We start from the raw sequence: 19,020 nt of genomic DNA, 5'->3' as shown, positions 1-19,020 counted from the left end.
ACCTTTTGAAATAAATTCTGACCCTTGGTCACTCAATAAAGTATGGCAAACACCATAAGACGAAAAAAATTGAAAAAGTGCATAACACACAGACAGAGCATCACAATTATGTAAAGGTACAGCAAATACAAGTTTACTAAACATGTCAACAGCCGTGAATATATGTTTATGTCCTGCCGATGAGAGTGGAAAAGGCCCACATAAGTCTACTTCCCATACCTGAAACGGTGCTGATGTTGTCGGGAATGAAATTATACCTGCTTTTGTGTGTACACTTGAGGTTTTACGTATTTGGCATTCGTGACATGTTCTGACATATTCTGATACTATTGTAGATAACCTCGAAAAGTAATAATGTTCACGTACTCTATCGATTGTATTTTTAATTCCAGAATGACCTCCGAGAGGTGAGTCATGACACATGTGTAACACTAAATTTCTCATTAATCTTGGAACCACAAGTTGAAAACTGTCTAAATTACTTGCTCTACGGGATTTCTTCTTTACGTCCCATCGGTAAACGCAAAAATTTATATGTACCAAAGCATGTATTAAATGCTGTGTAGCGTGTAGAATCGGGGTCAATACCTAACTGGAAAAATCCAGAGGACAAATCAATTGACGATATATAGTTTGGAACAAATTGTGAAAATGACTCTGTAAGTTCTTATAGATTGGGAATAAAATATTTGAACTGTTCGGTACAAGAATTTAAATATCTAAAATCGCAACAAAATCTATATTGTGATAAATCTGCATCCTTTTCGTTTTTAAAAGTATCATTTTGTCTTTTTCGTTTAGTCACCAAGACTATTGGACTTGTGATAGGCACATTTTCTTCCTCGCTAATCGGTGCTATGATTCCTTGTTTAAGGAGTTCATCTAAATGGTGCCGCAATACTTTTCTTTTATGTGGCGGGAGTCGATAAGGTTGTTGGTGTTTTGGTTTAACATCAGGTTTAAGATTTATTTTATGTTGTATATAAGTTGAGAACCCTAGATCAGGATTTTCTTTTGTTACGAAAATGTCTTTGTTTTCATATAAACAGTCAGTTAATTGCGTTGTTTGTTCCGGATTTAATGGTTCAGGAATACTAAAATTTGACAAAAACAGTTTTGGTTTCATCGGTAAATTCATTGTTTTTCACCAGTTGAAATAATCTGATTCTTGGATCCACTGATCTGTACATTTTGAACTACAGGGGGACATTTAATGTTTTCAGTTATAACACTAAAGTCAGCATTCAATATCTGAAAATTCGCCAATATTGACCCTTTAGAGACTGAAATTGTTGTATTTGTAGGGTTCATTAACTTCAAAGGAATAGTTTTATCAATTGACACAGTGACTAACGCTTTTGCAAGAAGCAGTCCTTTTCCTAACGAAAACGCACTGTTTGTACATATACCTTGAAGACCAACAGATAAATATTTCGGCACATTTGCCCGAACAAAAATTTCAGAATTGGGCTGAATACTTAGCCCTTTATTACATTTCACATAATGATTTTTACTGTTTGTGTTAAATTCACTGAACTTCAATGTAATATTACTAGATTTCAAGTATTCCATACCTAAAATTAACGGATGTGATGTCGTGCTAAGAATGTACACTTTGACCTCATGTAAACCTTGATTCGTTTTAATTGTTACGGAAGAAGTTCCTTCCACAAATATTAATTGTCCATTTGCTAATTTAATGGGTTCAATGAACCTACTGATATCGGATTTAACATGCCTTGGTAAAGATTTGTATAGTGCAGCGGACATAATGTTAATTGAACTTCCAGTGTCAATCAAAGCTGCGATATCAACATTATCACAACAAACATTCATATATATAAAATTATCAAAAGTAGATAGGTAATCTGGTTTGGAATCGGTATAGTTGACTTGTTAGGCCTCGAATTTATGGACCCGAACGATTTGGCCTTGTATCGGTCGGGTATTGGTAGTTTTCCTGATTTGGTTTAAAGGATTTGCATCGAAAAGCAGTGTGACCCGTTTGGTGAAAAATTTGGCATTAATTACTTGTTGTTTGTCCAAATCCACTCCAAATGCATTCTAATTTCCTATGTCCTGGAAAATTACAGTTGAAACAATTTTAATTTGTGTTTGGGTATTGATACTGTTGTCTCCTTTGAAAATTATTTTGTGGCGACTCGTATTGGCTATTTGATGATGCTTGTGGGGCTTTCGAAATTAAAAGCTCTGACACATTTTTACTGAGCTTAGCAACTTCATTCGTAAGACTAGCGAATTCAGAGGAATTTTTAACTTCAGAATCATGCTGTGTAGGTTGCGAGGTAGAGTTATTGACATCGTCGTGTTTTGATGTTGAAATCTGATTTATAGCAGAAGTGAGGCTTGAAATCTGAGATTTGAGATTAGAAATTTCGCTTTGTTCAGTGGGAGAGCTAGAAACTGCATTTTCAAATATCATCTCACGGTATCCACATGTTTCGGCCATTTTAGCAGACGGACAAATCTGATGGCTGACCAGCCCGTACGAAAAATGCCATTTTCTCTGGTAGGCCCTCTATGAATCTAGCCAAAACCTCATGATCAGGTTGTGTAAAAGGTTTCCCTTTTCAAGGATTTGACTATGGAAATCTTCAAGCTGTTGAGATTTTCCTAATTTAAGGGTGTTGAAAATTTGACCCTCCATCATGGCCATAGCGCTGTGATTTTTAAAATTTGTAAATTTTTCTTCAAACAAAACTTCGATGGCGTTCCAGGATTCTTTTGATCTTTCACTCAGGGTATTAAACCAGGTTAATGCTGGACCTTTTTATTTGAAGATGAAACGCGGCTACTTTTTTCCCGTCAAAGTCACGAAGATCGTGCAAAAGGGCATATGACTTAAATTCCGATAAAAATTTCTTTGCGTTGTCCTGGGAATAACCCGAAAATGTTGAGCAGTTGGCAACTTTTTCCATTTTGGCAAACGAGTTTGAGTTTTTTGGAAGCGATGAATCTAAATTTGTAGAATGCAATTTTAGCGTGGAACTTTTCCTTGGTGTTGGTAGGGAGAGAAAAATGTCATGTTCTTTAAATTCGTTAAATTCTAGAAAATCTGGAGTTAAAATAGTATTATCAAAACCATCTTCATTTTGATACAAAAACGTAGATTCAGCGGTGTTATTAATTTCAGCGGAAGAAAAATCAATCCCTGGACTACTCATGTCAATTACAGTTCAAATTGTAGCGTACCAATGTACACATACAGAAAAAGTTATTCATTCCTTGCATTTTGTATCGCAGATTCCCACACATATATACCTAACTCGGAACTGGAATATTGTAGCGCGACAATTTGCACATACAATTATTAAGTATAGTAATAAACGTACTTACAGATAACTTGAGTTGAATCTTTGAAATAAATCCTTTTCCAGGCAGAATTCTCTAGTATTATAACTAAATACAGTACATATTAAATACACGACAAAGTTTTAGCAACCACAATCTTGACAGCTCTGGACGCGGGTGAATACCATCATAATATCCAGTAAAAGTGTAACTAGAAAATGTATGTTTTCGTTTTCCTTGTTTCCGTGTTTGCACTAAATCATTCGACAAACTTGGAGAATGTACATGTAAAATACGATTGATGTCACGAATATAAATATTTAACTGCTCAATTTGTTTTGTAGACAAACATCATCTTCACGAAATTGTTCAGGATTTGAATGACCATGAAAAACGTTCCACCAATAAATAGAATATACCGACACTTCAATATAAATTAGTTTGACCTTTTCGAAATTACGAACGAAAAAGTAAATTTCTTTGTAGATCGAATGAATATTATTTACACTGGACTGTCATTTCCACTACTTTTCAAAGAAATACTGCCATTTCTTTCTTTCTTTGTTAAATCGTTTGTCCCTAACCACACAAACAATGTAATGTTATTATACTGTTTAACAAGTTCTGCTAAATTTTGCTTCAAAAAATTAAACTGTTTCTTTGTAGTAGCTCCCGATTTATAACACCATTTAATTGAATTTCGGAAATTAAGTTGCTCTTGTAGACATCGACCTTTGCTGTCAGATAAAACAACCGGAACACTTTTTAAATTATTGTTTATATACGGAAGTTCATCAATTTTCGGTAATTGTTTGCGTATGTTATTCATGTAAACATTTAAAATTAAAGTCACAATATTAATATATATAATTTAGGTCCTCCAGCATGATAGATCCGTGTTTTTACTCGCTTGGCATGTAATATTAAAAACTATATTTCGGTTCTAATTCTATATTTTATCAACTACATATATACAGTTATGCTACAAATCTACAACTCCCAGTTTTTGGCTACACGTGCTGTCCTTATCTATAAAGTCATGAATATTCATCAGCTATGTAGGCGTGTCAAAATCGTATCATACGCGATAATGACCAGCCAGTACACACTGTATTGATTTCATTAACCAGTATTAAAAATATAAATATAACACAAGAACAAAATAATATCCCGAGAACAAACAGATTTATCCCGATAACAATATTTTACATGGTGTTATACTGCTTAAGTTAGTGTAACAGCATACAATTATAAGGTTTAAGACATTTAAGTCGTTTATAATCAATAAAAGTACAAGTTATCTTCAGAAAATTGATTTGTATGTTTTGTATGCAAATTCCTTGTTGAAAACAATATGGCGGACGTAATTATTCATAAGGTAGATAACTCGACTTGAACAGCAAAGTACTGTAGTACTGTTGGCTCACTGTGGTTAATTACTGCAGTTGAATCAGGCCTATTTGTACATTATGCGCCTCATGTTGTCATATGTCAAATTGGATCAAACGATTGCAGTAATTTACAATTTGATGAGACTGCTTTCGAAAAGTACTTAGATACTTTTATTGGAGCTTGCCTTTCGAGGGGAGTTGCAATTGTATTCATGTCCGTTTTGCAGCGGTCTAGATTTCGCGTCCGATTCACTCCCGAAATATACAATGCCCGAAGAGACGTAGTTAATCGAATGATGTTGAACAAAGCTGTTCAAAATCCTTTAGTTTTCTATTTCAAACCGGTCAATGTATATCGAAAGGAGTACGAGGCGTCAGACGGAGTGCACTTTACGGAGAAAGGGTACCGGGCCTTACTTCTCGCTGTGAAAATCACTCAGTTGGTTTATTAACCGTGTTAGTAAACGAATTGATTGATTTTTTTAAAGCGACGTTCCAATGACAGTCACTAGAATGTAAATATGTAATGTATGCTGTAAATACGTTTTTGTTTTATTTACTGTAATATATAACAATATCGTTTAATAATTATTTGTGATGGGTATTTTATTAATTTATCCCGTAGTTAATTTTTTTTATTTCTACGGTGAAATTTGAATTGTATAATTCATATTATGACATCGTATTATATATATAATTATGTATTAATTGAAGCAAAATGATTGCATTGTGTAGCGTTGTTTACTGTTTATCTACTGTATTATTATAAATTTGTTTATTTGTCATTGCTTGAAACACATGTGTGTACTTTTGTAATACAGACTGTAATTAATAGGATTAAAATGTACTGATGTTGTTCATATTTTTTCATTAAGGGACCTCAGTTGGAAATAAATTAATTATCTTATCTCTAGGTGTTATAATTTAACAATGAATATACATGTCATACGTGTATATACTAATTAACAAAGTATTGCAAAAGGTGCTGGACACGGGTCTGTAATCGTTGTTAAATGGAAAGATCATAAAGACATAATAAATATATCACAGATTACTTATATTATGTTTTAAATCAGGTATTGCATAATGTTACCTTCTAATGAGATAATACGGGTAAAATAAATGTTGAATATGAAATTAAATAAACAGAAAACACACACACATAAATATATATATAAACGCCTAAAAGAGTACAAATCAACACCAATAACAAAAAAGGAAACATTAAATGATATTAAATATAATTATATATAAGAAAAATGCCTACCTTTTCAAAGATTTCATCCCGTCGAACTCTCCATTTGTGAAACAACAATTCTCATATAGAAAACACAGATTAGCATCAGACCATTTCTCTAATAATAAATCACTCATGGGTACACATTTGGTATGGACCCATTTCTCACAGCCAGTGCACTGAATTGCAACAAAATTGTAAATTACTTTTTATATACCGATGTTACTAAAATAATACCAAGCCATTGTCTTCATATTTCTTTGAAGAACAAAATTTGAGAAAAATTTAGTGTTCTGTATTGAAACAACACCAAGTTTTAGTTTAAAAGGAGATATTTCGAGAAAATTGTACATTAATAACAGCATTTAATCATATCATAAGAAAACAATATAATTACTAAGATTTTGGAAACATGTTTTTTCAGCTAATAAATTTGACGAATCATAATTAATTGCATTAACAATATTTATTAACAACAATCAGTTTATCAAATAAATGTAAAATAAAGGAAATTATTTGATAAGCTTAAATACCCGAATGAAGTTATAATAACTGTATTAACTTTTCATCATTTCAGGTTTTTTATAGAATCTATTCTTTCAGTACTTTTAATACTTTTATTTTTTAAGTTACCGAACGTAATTATGACTGGAATAGCTGCATATGGAGGTGCGGTTCGGATTCTATTTTGTTTCCCCTTGTATTAATAATAACTTAATTTTTACTTTATCGAGAAAGTGTATATACTATAAATGGGATGTACCAGTGTATATAAAGTGCGAATCCCGATATACCTTTTTTACTGTATCTGTCATGTATTTCTGATGTAGAATGATAAACAAACAGACGAAAAATTGATGATTTTGGGATATTATTTATAAGAAATACTTTATCAAGTGATTGTTTCAATAAACTCAGTAAGATATGCAGACGGGTTTATATCGCACCTACAGCCACCTAGGTGCGAAATCGATACACAAATAGGTAAGTATTGAAAATATTGCAAGAACATAGCTTGCAGGAGGGTATCGGGTCCGTTAGCGCCCAATACACTATCGCACCCTACACGTTCGCACCCCACACGTTCGCACCCTACACGTTCGCACCCAATTTTTATTCAAATTCAATTTGAATTATTAGATACTTTTTTATATGTTTATACCAAAAAAAATATATTTTCCTGAATAAAAATTGGGGAATTATTATATGAATGTTTTTTTTTTCCATCAATTTGATGATCAATTATTAAATGTTAATCATATACAAATGTATGATTACTGCTAATTGGTATTTATACACAGCTAAATTTGGTATTATTGTTGTGTGTTTGAAAATCATGATTGTTGTTTTAACTTGCTTTGATGTAAATACTGCAAGTATTTAGCTTGGTATGAGTAAAACATTGAAGATTTTAAAAGAAAAACACGAAAGATAATTGACTTTAACAGCTTGGCCCCTTTGATATCACTTTATTTTGAAACAAGGAAAACATAAATTTATAGCAATACACTAACCAAAAGATGATTAAGATTTATTCAACACAAAAAACAAACGTTGTCAGAATCTCACTTTATTTAGAAACAATGAATTTCTTTTTATAGAAATACACTAACTAAAACATGATTAAGATTTATTCAACACAAAAAAATGTTGTCAGAATCTCACTTTATTTTGAAACAATGAAAAAAAAAATATTTACAGCAATACACTTACCAAAACTCGATTACAAAATTATTAAACACAAAACCAATAAAAAGGGTGCGAACGTGTAGGATGCGAACGGACTTTGGGTGCGAATGTGTAGAGTGCGAAAGTGAAAGGGGGCGAAAGTGAATGGGCGCGAACGTGAATGGGCGCGAACGGACCCGGATTCTTGCAGGAGATTTAAAAGCAGCAGTAAAGTTTTATTTTCAGAAAAATATATCTTTTAACATAATCGTTAATTTTGTATAATATATAACTGGTTTTGTCATTCAGTTTGTTGATATTGAGTCAAATACCACAATGCTGCTTTCGTTATGCGATTCATGTTTACTGTCTAATAATGATACAACACTTTCATTTTCACTGTAGGGACGATTCATTTGTATTGTATATGTGGTGCATTTTCACAGTAGGAATCTTTTTAATTTTAATCAAGTAGAGTCTTACTTTAACCGACTTGCTAACAAAATAAATAAAGTCAGAAGGTTTTGATCATGGTTACTTTTATGAGTGAACTTCTAACGAATTACAAAAATGAATTCCGTAATTTATAAATAACATCAATCTTAAACATTTTACACAGTAAAGAACGTTCATGCAAAAACTGAGGTCACCTTAATGCATGTTTGAATATCTTGCATATTGTTGTTGCAAATAAGCAAATACGTAAATTTGAAACTACCATGACAAATTGAGAACAGTTTATTACTACACGGTTTTAGTAGTTCTACATGTCAAGGGTATATTCGCCGTACAGTTGATTTTAGATGTTGCTGCGTATCGAAGCGAGGTTGGTAGATAGAACGTCCAAATAATGTTTTCTTCAAATACTTAAAAGTATTTATCGATGTTTAGGAAAACAAAATGTTCAGCATTGTATATTATTTATATTACGTCATTAACACTTATTAATGACAAATTTATAAACAACAACAAAATCATAAAACGCACGGTCACGTTTAGTTTTCGAGTCAAAATACCATGCTTTTATTTATAGTTTAATCAAGTTTGTGTTACACAGAGTCTTTCTTCCACGATGTTTATTCTGGAGGAAGATATGCAAACTAACCTGCACGTATATCAGTTGTTATTAAATAGAAAAGAAAGGATATGGGGTATCCATTCATGACACAAAATCAGCTATTTAATGTTTGCATTTTTGAAGCGTTTGTAAGGAGTTCTTGTGAACATACGAGCGTTAATCATTCAGGAAGTACAGTTCGAGTTAAAACAGGATTTCTTTAATTGATATTGATGACTTAACATGCATACAACGTGTATAATATATATTTGTATACAAATTGTATATAACTCAGAATATTCTTAATATCCTATATCGGCTTCTGTCAGTTTGTTGTTGTTTATCGTTTGAGAACGCACAACGTACGAAATCATTTGTACGGCGGTTATTCGCCGTGCATATTCAAGTAATCATGTATCGATAAGTTCGGATATTTAGATTGCAAGTGTCATCGATATTAAAGTCATCAAATCATTTTTACATGTCCAACTATTACATAAAACCACAACGAAAATTTATCGCACCTAAAAAATATTCCACATTAGAAATGATCGCACTTACAGTGATAACGCATCGCATTTACAGTTAATATGAATCGCTTTCAATAATTGATATTCTGGATTGTGTTGCTTTAATTACACATTTTTGGACTTTAAACATGTTAGTGTATATTGTGAAGTCATATTCGAATGAAATTGTGTTGAAACAAACATTCAAATCAATTATTTTGTATTTTCAAAACGTAAACAAACACAGTTTTTCCCACCATCGTATATTCTACAAAAGTAATACTCGCGTATGACAGTGAAAATGAACTATCTGGATTCGCACTTTATATACACTGTGTACTATCAACGACAAAAATCTTTTTTTGTTGACGGTCATTGTCAAATTTACTACCTACTACATCTTTTTTGTTGGCGTCTATGTTAGAATAATTTGTATGTTTGTTTAAACATTTTAGTCAGTTGTGATGTATGTCTGTGATGTATGTTTACACAGTTTGGCTGCTTGATCCCAATTATTGAAAAATTAACCTATAATTTTATGTCTGTTTGGGTTGCTTTGCCAAATTTTGTCAATATAGCGGAACAATAAACAACTGTCGTACAAGTGGGAGGTTAATCTAGCTATAAAACCAGGTTTAACCTTCCATTTCTTCGGAAAATGCCTGTACTGAGTCAGGAATATGGCAGTTGTTTTTCACTTGTTCCGTTGAATGATAGCGTTTGATTTTGTCAGTTTTTATGGACTTCCCCTTTTTAATTGGCCTTGGACTTCGGTATGATTGTTTTGCTTTTTTTTTTTTATAGTTGTCTAGTTGGCAATCATACCACGTCTTCTAATCTTATATTAATTTTTAAAGTGTATCTTCTTCATTGCAGCAAAACATCGGCAGAGCTTTATTTTGGGGATCACAAGGATTAAAACGTAACATTCATACAGCCTTGCAATACTTGCGGATGAGTGCCGAAACAGAGGATGCACAGTCTATGTATGACTACGGTATCATTCTGCTAAGGGTAAGATATGCGCACTTCAAAACCTATTTAGGCCTCAGATGTGTCTAACACAGTATTTTTTTCATAAATGAATACGTGTAGTCCTAAAAAAAAAATTTTACACTTGGTATACATAGTTATGTCAAACGACCTAGCATTCGATATATGTCTAGTTAGTTTTTGAAGAAAACTTGTACAATGACTTCCAAATGTCCCTTTTCCTCTTGTTTTTAAAAATGAAAGGTATTGATTTTTTTAATAAAAAATATATATAAAGTTAAATGGATTTCTTCACTGTTCGAACAAACTTTCTTCCATCCAGATACTCGTTCATAGCAATTTTTTTTTAAAATAGCAGATTGTGCAGCATGATATATACTGTCTTGTACAAAACATTTATTCATGTCATCATAATTCGAAAGAATTTTGTGTCCTATAGTATGTTAGCTTTGTTGGCTTTGTTTGATTTTTTAATTATATATTGAATGACTTTGTCCAAATGTAGAATTGCAATGTCCTAGCTGTTTTTTACGTGCATTGTTAAAATGCCCGATTGAATGACATTCAAATACAAAATAACGTAATTGAAAAAAAAAATCAACGATCTTACCTAGACTCGTTTGATTTACAGCTTGACCACTGTGTAGCATCACCACCCGATATAGGTACCCCCGAAGCAAAGAAACAATGATAGCAAAAATATCCATTCTAATCACATAGTAAACAACTATTCGCCGCTATTCGCCGCACAATTTATCCGCTTTATTTACATGAATTTTTCAGTGTAAACAATAGTTTATTTCGAAATACAGTGTTGTTCAAACTTAAATATGATATACCTTTGATCTACGAAAACGTCAAATGAAAAGTTGACGGATAAATGTGTTTTTAAGGGCATACGATACAGTTACAGGGGAGGTAATGACGTTGCTAACGTAATATGTTACTTTTCACGACATCAAACTGTGACATATCGGGAAAAGATGCATTTTCGACTGATTTTTATCATTCAGACTGATTTAACTTGAAAACGAGTTCATTGACCACTCTTTTTAAAAATGACATTTGACTTGTTTATATATGAAGATTATTTGTGCCAATTTTTGTGAAAAATTCACCGATGATTTTTTTTTAAATTAGATAAATATACAGCAAAAAATGCCGTTATTTGACTAAAATCATGAAAATATGATAAAACGAACAATTTCCAGAGAATTAATACACAATTTCAAAGTACACTTATGTAGAGAAGATATTCCAGATGCTTTTACAAAAATCCGCTTGCGTTTATCTTTTGAAACAAAAAAGTTAAGTATGTCTTTCCAAAGGATAGAAATGTCCAAGACACCAAAATTTCCGGTAAATGTCTAAAATTTCGACCCCATTTATCTCTAAAAGTAGCACATGAAGGTATATATTTTATTACATATTTCAATTGACTAGGTGAAAAATAGCTTGTATGCAAACTCTCGTCAAAAATTCACCGTGGGATCAAAACTGTATCGTATGCCCTTAACAAGTCTGAACTCGTCACATGCTTCGTTGAACAGGTACCAACCCATCCGATTCTGACAGTTTGAAGAGAGAGAAAACCAATTAAGGATCATAATCAACCCTATATAGTAGCTACATTATTAGAAATCACTACCACAAAACTTTCCTTGTCAGCATAACGTAGAATATAACGAATATAAGAAGAATTTAACCTTACCTGACTTCACATTTGGTTTATTTTCCACCGCTTCGGGGGTACCTTTATCCGGTGGTGATGCTACACAGTGTTGACATATTGTTTATGGGACGTGATTTACAAAGGATAGTGGAGATTACCCCTGAAACTTACTCTTCTCGCCAGTTTGTTGTTTTATTAGTTTGTTCCTTTATTTGTATTCGGCAGACTTCATTGATGGTTTTCTTAAAAAGATTGAAGGAATCTATTAAAATCCTTAACTTCACATTTAGCATTATTGAATTCTTATTATTAAAATCTTTAAACTTGGATGATTATTTTGATCGAATTTATCCCTATGAACTCGAATAAAGAATACCACAGATACTCTATATCTAGACTCACATCTAGAAATTGACCGGGGCTGAGAACTAAACTTAACGACAATTATTTCAAATTTCCGATCGGGAACTTTCCCTTTATATGTAGTAACAATTTTCAAGCAGACAATAATTCGATACCCTAGTCAACCATTGGGTAACGTTCTAACAAAGTACAGAATATTTACATTTTCAATCTTTGCTAACGACAGTAAAGATCAAAATGATTCGATATATGCAAATTGTGTAACATAACATTTAGAACATACATGTTGATAAGATTGATCCTTTTACACAGCAGGTTTTTCTTCTTTCCCTTAACTTGCATCGATTTTTTTTTTAAACCCTGTTGCTAGCATATATACATTTTGTTTATTATTATTTAGACTCTTCAAAATTCAAGAGTCAATCCCAAATTGAGGTAAATTATATGGCCTTCAAAATACCGTTTCGATTCCTAACATCACTGAAGAGACATTAATTGTCGAAATCCGGATATGGTGTACAAATTTTGCACCTCATGTTTGCGGTATACCATCTTTTCCGCAAGTTTATTTTTTTCTGTTTGGTATTAAATTAATAATTAAGATTTTATTTATTAATTTAATAGCCTCAAACCACAATTATTCTTTCCATTGGTTACAATGCATTTCTTTGTAAAAGTCAAATTGAATTTAAAAAAAATTGCACCGCATCAAACATGAAATAAATTTAACTGTTTATAGACCATTATTATTCTAATAAAATATTCTTTTCCCAGGACAATCCATCAGTGCTTTTTCTTTTGAGAGCCCTATTAACATGCCAATGGTAGGATTTGAATCTTGAATAAATGACGAAGGCTAATTTCTATCTTACTTTCATTTTGGCCAAATCACTACTTTCACTTTCAACAATAAATTTTTTCCACATGTTTTACTTATTTCAATATATATGCAACTGATAGGACCACTTAAAAAGTAAACAATTCAAAGAAAACAGTAGTCAGAATACTCAGGAAGAAATACCCCATATAATAATTGGGAACTATATTCCTAGACCACGAACAAAGGGAATTAATTGTGGTCTGAAGCCTATTAGACATCAAAAAATTTAAAGTATTCTTATGCAACTTCACATTTACTTAGCATGATATCTTAGCAGTATAAATGCCTAAATTCATTACATTCTGACAATTATAAAAAAAGTTTGGAATGTTATTATATTAGTATATCTGTCTGCGGAACATGCTATTTGCAAAGTTTTAAGAATTCAGTCAAAATTTTATAAAGAAATTATTTGTTTGGTATCCCTATTGTTTATTTACTTCTAAACAACTAAAAGTAATTTAGACTTGACACTTTTGAATTTTTAAGACATTTTGCTCTTCATATTTTTAAATGTGTTTGTATGTCATGTTATGTCCCAGGGTCAACTCATTTTTGTAAAAACTTATTGAAATTGCATTTATAAGGTACCCTCATTGATTCAATGAAGTAATATGGTGCATTCTTACAAAATGTTTTCTTTAATTTTCATTAGAAATCATGTTAACTGTAAAAAAATGCCAATAAAAGAGGGACGAAAGATACCAGAGGGACAGTCAAACTCATAGATCGAAAACAAACTGACAATGCCATGGCCAAAAATAAAAAGACAAACATACAAATAATAGTACAGATGACACAACATAGAAAACTAAAGACTAAGCAACACGAACCCCACCAAAAACTGGGGGTGATCTCAGGTGCTCCGGAAGGGTAAGCAGATCCTGCTCCACATGTGGCACCCGTCGTGTTGCTTATGTTATTACAAATCCGGTAAATAGTCTAATTCGGTATGTGACATTCGTGAAAAGGGAAGGGTATTGTAGTTACGACATAAGGAACATATCCGATATCATCTGTGAAACGGTTATTCCATAACGGTCAACCAACTCGTGATGGCGTCCGTAAAATTTACGAAGGGATGATTTCAACTTCACCATTTGGAACTCTTGGTTTAATAGCTTCCTTGTGAGCAGCAATCCTCTATCAAGGAAATCATGATAGGAAATACAAGCCCGGGAATATCGTATCAATTGGGAGATATATACTCCGTATGCAATACCTGCCTCATATGCCCAAATATGGTCAAAATGTCTTATTTTGATAAATTTTGTGTAATTTCTGTTTTCTTTCTTGAAAAGTAATCTGACAAAGATCATTTTGTACTTGTAAGACCTTTTATTCACAATAATTGCGTTTTGTCCAAACTCATCTCCTATGCCTCAGACCACAATTATTCTTTCCATTGGTGACAATGCATTTCTTTTTTTTTTATAATGAATTTCTTTTTATTTGCACATGAACATAATAGTAAGTAATACACATTTTATGCACAATAATTATAATATATAAACAGAAGATATACAACATATTAAATAGACACAGCTGAAATAGTTTGGTACACTGCAGAATATGATTGCAAGACAAAGGCTGCTTGGATAGAGAATACATACAATATATATGGTGTCTGTTGTTCTTATGTCATTTTTATCGGTTTTTGTTAGAATACCAAATAAAACCAAATCAATATCTAAAGTTAGTTATATTTCTATCTTCTCAAATATCCAGGAGTTAAGGTCTTCCCATAATTTTGATATATACGGACAAGTCCAGAATATATGTTCTATTGTTTCGACCCCTCCGCACCCAAAACTACACTTATTTGTATCTTTAATTTTTATTTTAAAGAGAAGTTCATTCGTGCCTAAAATTCGATGTATTATTCTGTATTGAAACCACTGCAATTTAGAATTCTTGGTAATATAAAAGGGCAATATATGGATATTTTTCCAATTGTAGTTTGTATTGAGAATTAAGGACCATTTTTGTTCACATTTTTGTTTAGGATTTGACTTTTTACTATTTAAAATATTATACATGTCTTTTGAACCTCTCTGGGATTAAAAAAAAAACTTTTATAACTCAAACTGAGGGCAAAACTGGGCCGTTTCTCTCACTAAGTCATTGGGACATATATTATATTCTTTTAAATACTTTTTTATTGCAGAAATTAGGCATTGATATGTAAGGAAATTAGTTTTGATATTGTATAAATTTTTAAAGTTATCAAAAGTCATGAAATTTCCACCTTCATCTAACAAGTCATTAATCAGCCAAACCCCATTTTTAGTCCAATCTTTATATAAAACTGATTGGTTACCAATCTTTATTTCACCATTCTTCCATATGTATGGCATGTGTTAATTTGGGAGTTATTTTGTATATTTTGAAGATCTTGCCAAGCATCAAAGACTTCTTTCCAAAATGGATTTTTCAGCTTTTTATAGGGGCCAAGAAATTGCATTTCCAAAAAATTCAAATTTTCTGAAAAAAGGAATAGTTTCACAAGTTTTGAATTATTTCTATTAATTCTTCTTTTCCAGGTTAATTTTAAACCTTTCATTTAATTTTTTAATATTTATCATTTTTAAACCTCCTGAACAGTGTCTCTTTTAACTTTATCTAGTTTGTTATCCCAGATAAAGGAAAATATTTTGTCAGTAAAATGTTTAAGCTTTGTACTATTTGGACTAGGTATGGACAGGAATAAATGATTTAATTATGATATTATATGATATTATAAGTGTTTTTATCACTGTTATTTTTCCAATTGGGGAGAGTATTTGGTTTGTCCAAGTTTTTATAATATTTTCGATTTCTTTCATCCTGGGGTGATAGTTTAAATTTTCAATTTCATTAAGATCCACTGAGAAATTTATCCCAAGAAGTGTAAATCTGCTGGAACCCTACTCCAATCCCCACTTAACACACATAGTTTCTTGGCTAAACTTTTTCTTCCCAATCCAAACAACCTTGGTCTTGTCTAAATCTATATTAAGACCTGACAAATCTGCATATTTATCTAGAGTACGGAGAGATGCATCCAAAGATTCTGGTGATCCATCAAGTATAAGAGAAGTATCATCTGCATATTGTGAAATGAGATACTCTGAGTCATCGATAGTGATTCCTTTTATTTTGTCATTATTTCGTACAAGTATACCAAGTATCTCTGCACACAGTAAAAATATATATGGTGACAGGGGATCCCCTTGTCGACAGCCTCTCTGAATCTCAAAACATTCTGAGAGATGGCAATTTTGAGTTACTGCAGATTGAATTTTAGTATAAAAAGTAGTAATCCAATGTTTAATAGATGGTCCGAAATTAAAAAAGTCCAGTACGCTTTTAATAAAACTCCAAGAAATTGAGTCAAATGCCTTTTCAAACTCAATAAGGAGGAGAATACCTGGTATGTCATTTTCTTCTGTATACAATAAAATATCATAAATTAGTCTAGTATTTTCACCAGTATATCTTCCAGGAATGAACCCTGTTTGATCATTATTTATTAAAAGTGATAAGATAGACTTCAATTGCTCTGCAATACAGCTAGACCCAAGTTTATATATCGTGTTGAAAAGACTTATAGGTTGCCAGTTTTTCATATATTGTCTTGGTTTATCTCCCTTTGGTATACAAGTGATTATCCCCCTTTTTTGAGATACTGACATTTCACCCATATTATACCCATAGTTGATTGACCGTAGAACAAATTTACCTAAATCTATCCAAAAGAATTTAAAAAACTCACTGGTATATCCATCCGATCCTGGGCTTTTGTTATTTTTCATTCTTTTAATAGCTGCTGTTAATTCTGAATAAGAAATTTTTCCCTCAAGGGTATCCCTTATTTCATTTGTTAACTTGGGAACATCTAAATATGGAATTTCCTTATTGGGATCAACATTTTCTATTGTATCGTTTTTTTTAATATAAATCCTTATAGAAGTTTTTGGCTTCCAGTAAAATCTGTTCTTGTTTGCTTATTCAACAGCCTTCATTATTGACTAGTCTTGGAATTGTTTTATTAACAAAATTCTTAGTTTCTAAATTGAGAAAATATTTTGAGGATCTTTCTCCTTCTTCTACCCATTGCAATTTTGAACGTACATAATGACCACCCATTTTTCTTTGTCTTAAAATTTGTAATTCAGATTTTTTTGGTTGAGATCTTCAAGAGTTTCAATGGTTTGTATATTTTCTTCCAATTTTTGAATTTCATTTACCAAAGCATTTTCCAATTTATTTATTTCTTTCTTTTTATATGATGCAAAGGAAATTGTTTTATCCCTAATTTCGGTCATTAATGTTTCTAAGAACAATTGATCATTTTAGTACTGCAACTGACCTCGAAAAAGACGCTTAGTTAACGAGTTTAATGTTCCGGAATAACACACGGCTGCAAATTGTTTTAAATGATAGAATAATATCTATATTTTAATTTCCATCTGGTCGTAAAAAGTTTCTTTGGTCACATTTTTGTATTTTAGCACTTTAATGGGGTACCCCTCAATTTACGGTTTTGGTTACTCACCTTAAAAGTAAAAAACAAAAAAATATTGTTAAATTTCCGGATCTTTTCGTTAATATTTTCGATGCACATATCATCAAGGATCATTGGAATGATGAAGACATAAATATAATACCACCCCCAGTAAAACTCTAAAACTTAAAAGTTGGCAGTTATTTAGATGGAAATTTGACGCATCTTTCTTTGAAAACGAGAAAACATATGATTCAAAAATAGTAATTGACATTTGAGGGGACAGAATATATTATTGCGATACTGCATGCAAATTTTGTTTGGAAAATTCGCAACAATTTTGTCTAAAACTCAAAAATAAAAACATCATTTGTACCTTTTTTATTACGGAAATTTTGTATCCGTCATTCAGCTCCATCATTTAGTTTTTCCTTCATAATGAATTTGATAGTTTCTATGTGATTATGTTCATTTTCTTGGATACGTTAATTAATTTGAGTTTTTTAAAGTGTGACTTGATTATATATAGTAGTTCTTTCGTGTATTTTCTGTAAATAAGTTATATTTTTGTTGATAAAATTTTGACTTTTTATAAAAGTTAACAAAATCCTTCGGATAAGATGTTTTTCCGGATAATGACTAGTTGAGGAAGTCCTGTAAAGTTTACTCCTACTAGTCCCGAAAGGAGTAGGCTTGAAAAGTGTGGGAAAAATACATTGTAAGTTAAATGTTCAATCTCAGAGCAATTAATATGCATGCAAGCGGTCGGAGAAAAGTACTATTGATGTTGCCACAACAAACTTCTCTTGATATTCTGCTTTTCTTGTACGAAAGAGTTGTGAATGATCAGTGATGTTATATGACTTACACCAGAAGAAAAAAATTGTAGCGTCTTTAAATTAGAAACAACAGAGAGCCAAATATGTGATCAATCTGATCCACATGTATCCTCACAACCTGACACTTTTATACAATTTCACGCTCAGTTTCCTCCTTGTAGTTTGGATATGAAAACATGTCTTTTTGTGTAAAAGCAAACATTTTAAAAAGAAAAGAAAGCTACACAAAACTGAGTCGCCTGAACGTGTTGACAGCCTTTGAGGTGTGCTAATGTGAGTAATCATTTATCATGGTAAAGGTAATCGCGAGTACAGATTTACTTTCAAATGCAGTCTACCTTTCAGCAAGCATTACCATGTACTTATTGAAGTCAACACCTATGCAATATGGTTAAACAGTTACTGAAGAATCAGAATATGAACTTGCTCAATTCATTGATAACGATTGTTAATGATGATATGTTCTTCCATCATTAAAAAGGCCTTTTTCATGTAGCACATCCTCGACGTATACCTATCACTTTTACCCAAGAATGTCTATGATGCCTACCCAACTGCCAAACTCCAGAACAAAATAACTAGTTATTATGACACCTTGCAATTCAGACACAGC

The 19,020-nt window shown here is 31.9% G+C and overlaps 1 protein-coding gene across 1 annotated transcript in view; it reads left to right on the top strand.

Annotated features, from left to right (window-relative positions):
- Positions 1 to 19,020, top strand: part of LOC127701138 (protein sel-1 homolog 3-like) — a 247,608-nt gene that overhangs the window by 147,828 nt on the left and 80,760 nt on the right. Inside the window, exon 13 of the mRNA XM_052204939.1 lies at positions 10,051 to 10,188. Coding sequence (XP_052060899.1) covers positions 10,051 to 10,188 — 138 coding nt within the window. The remainder of the gene's footprint in view (positions 1 to 10,050; positions 10,189 to 19,020) is intronic.

Source organism: Mytilus californianus, unplaced genomic scaffold (genome assembly GCF_021869535.1).
Source record: "Mytilus californianus isolate M0D057914Y unplaced genomic scaffold, xbMytCali1.0.p SCAF_5, whole genome shotgun sequence".
Taxonomy (NCBI): Eukaryota; Metazoa; Mollusca; class Bivalvia; order Mytilida; family Mytilidae; genus Mytilus; species Mytilus californianus.
This window is presented reverse-complemented; position numbering and strand designations above follow the sequence as displayed.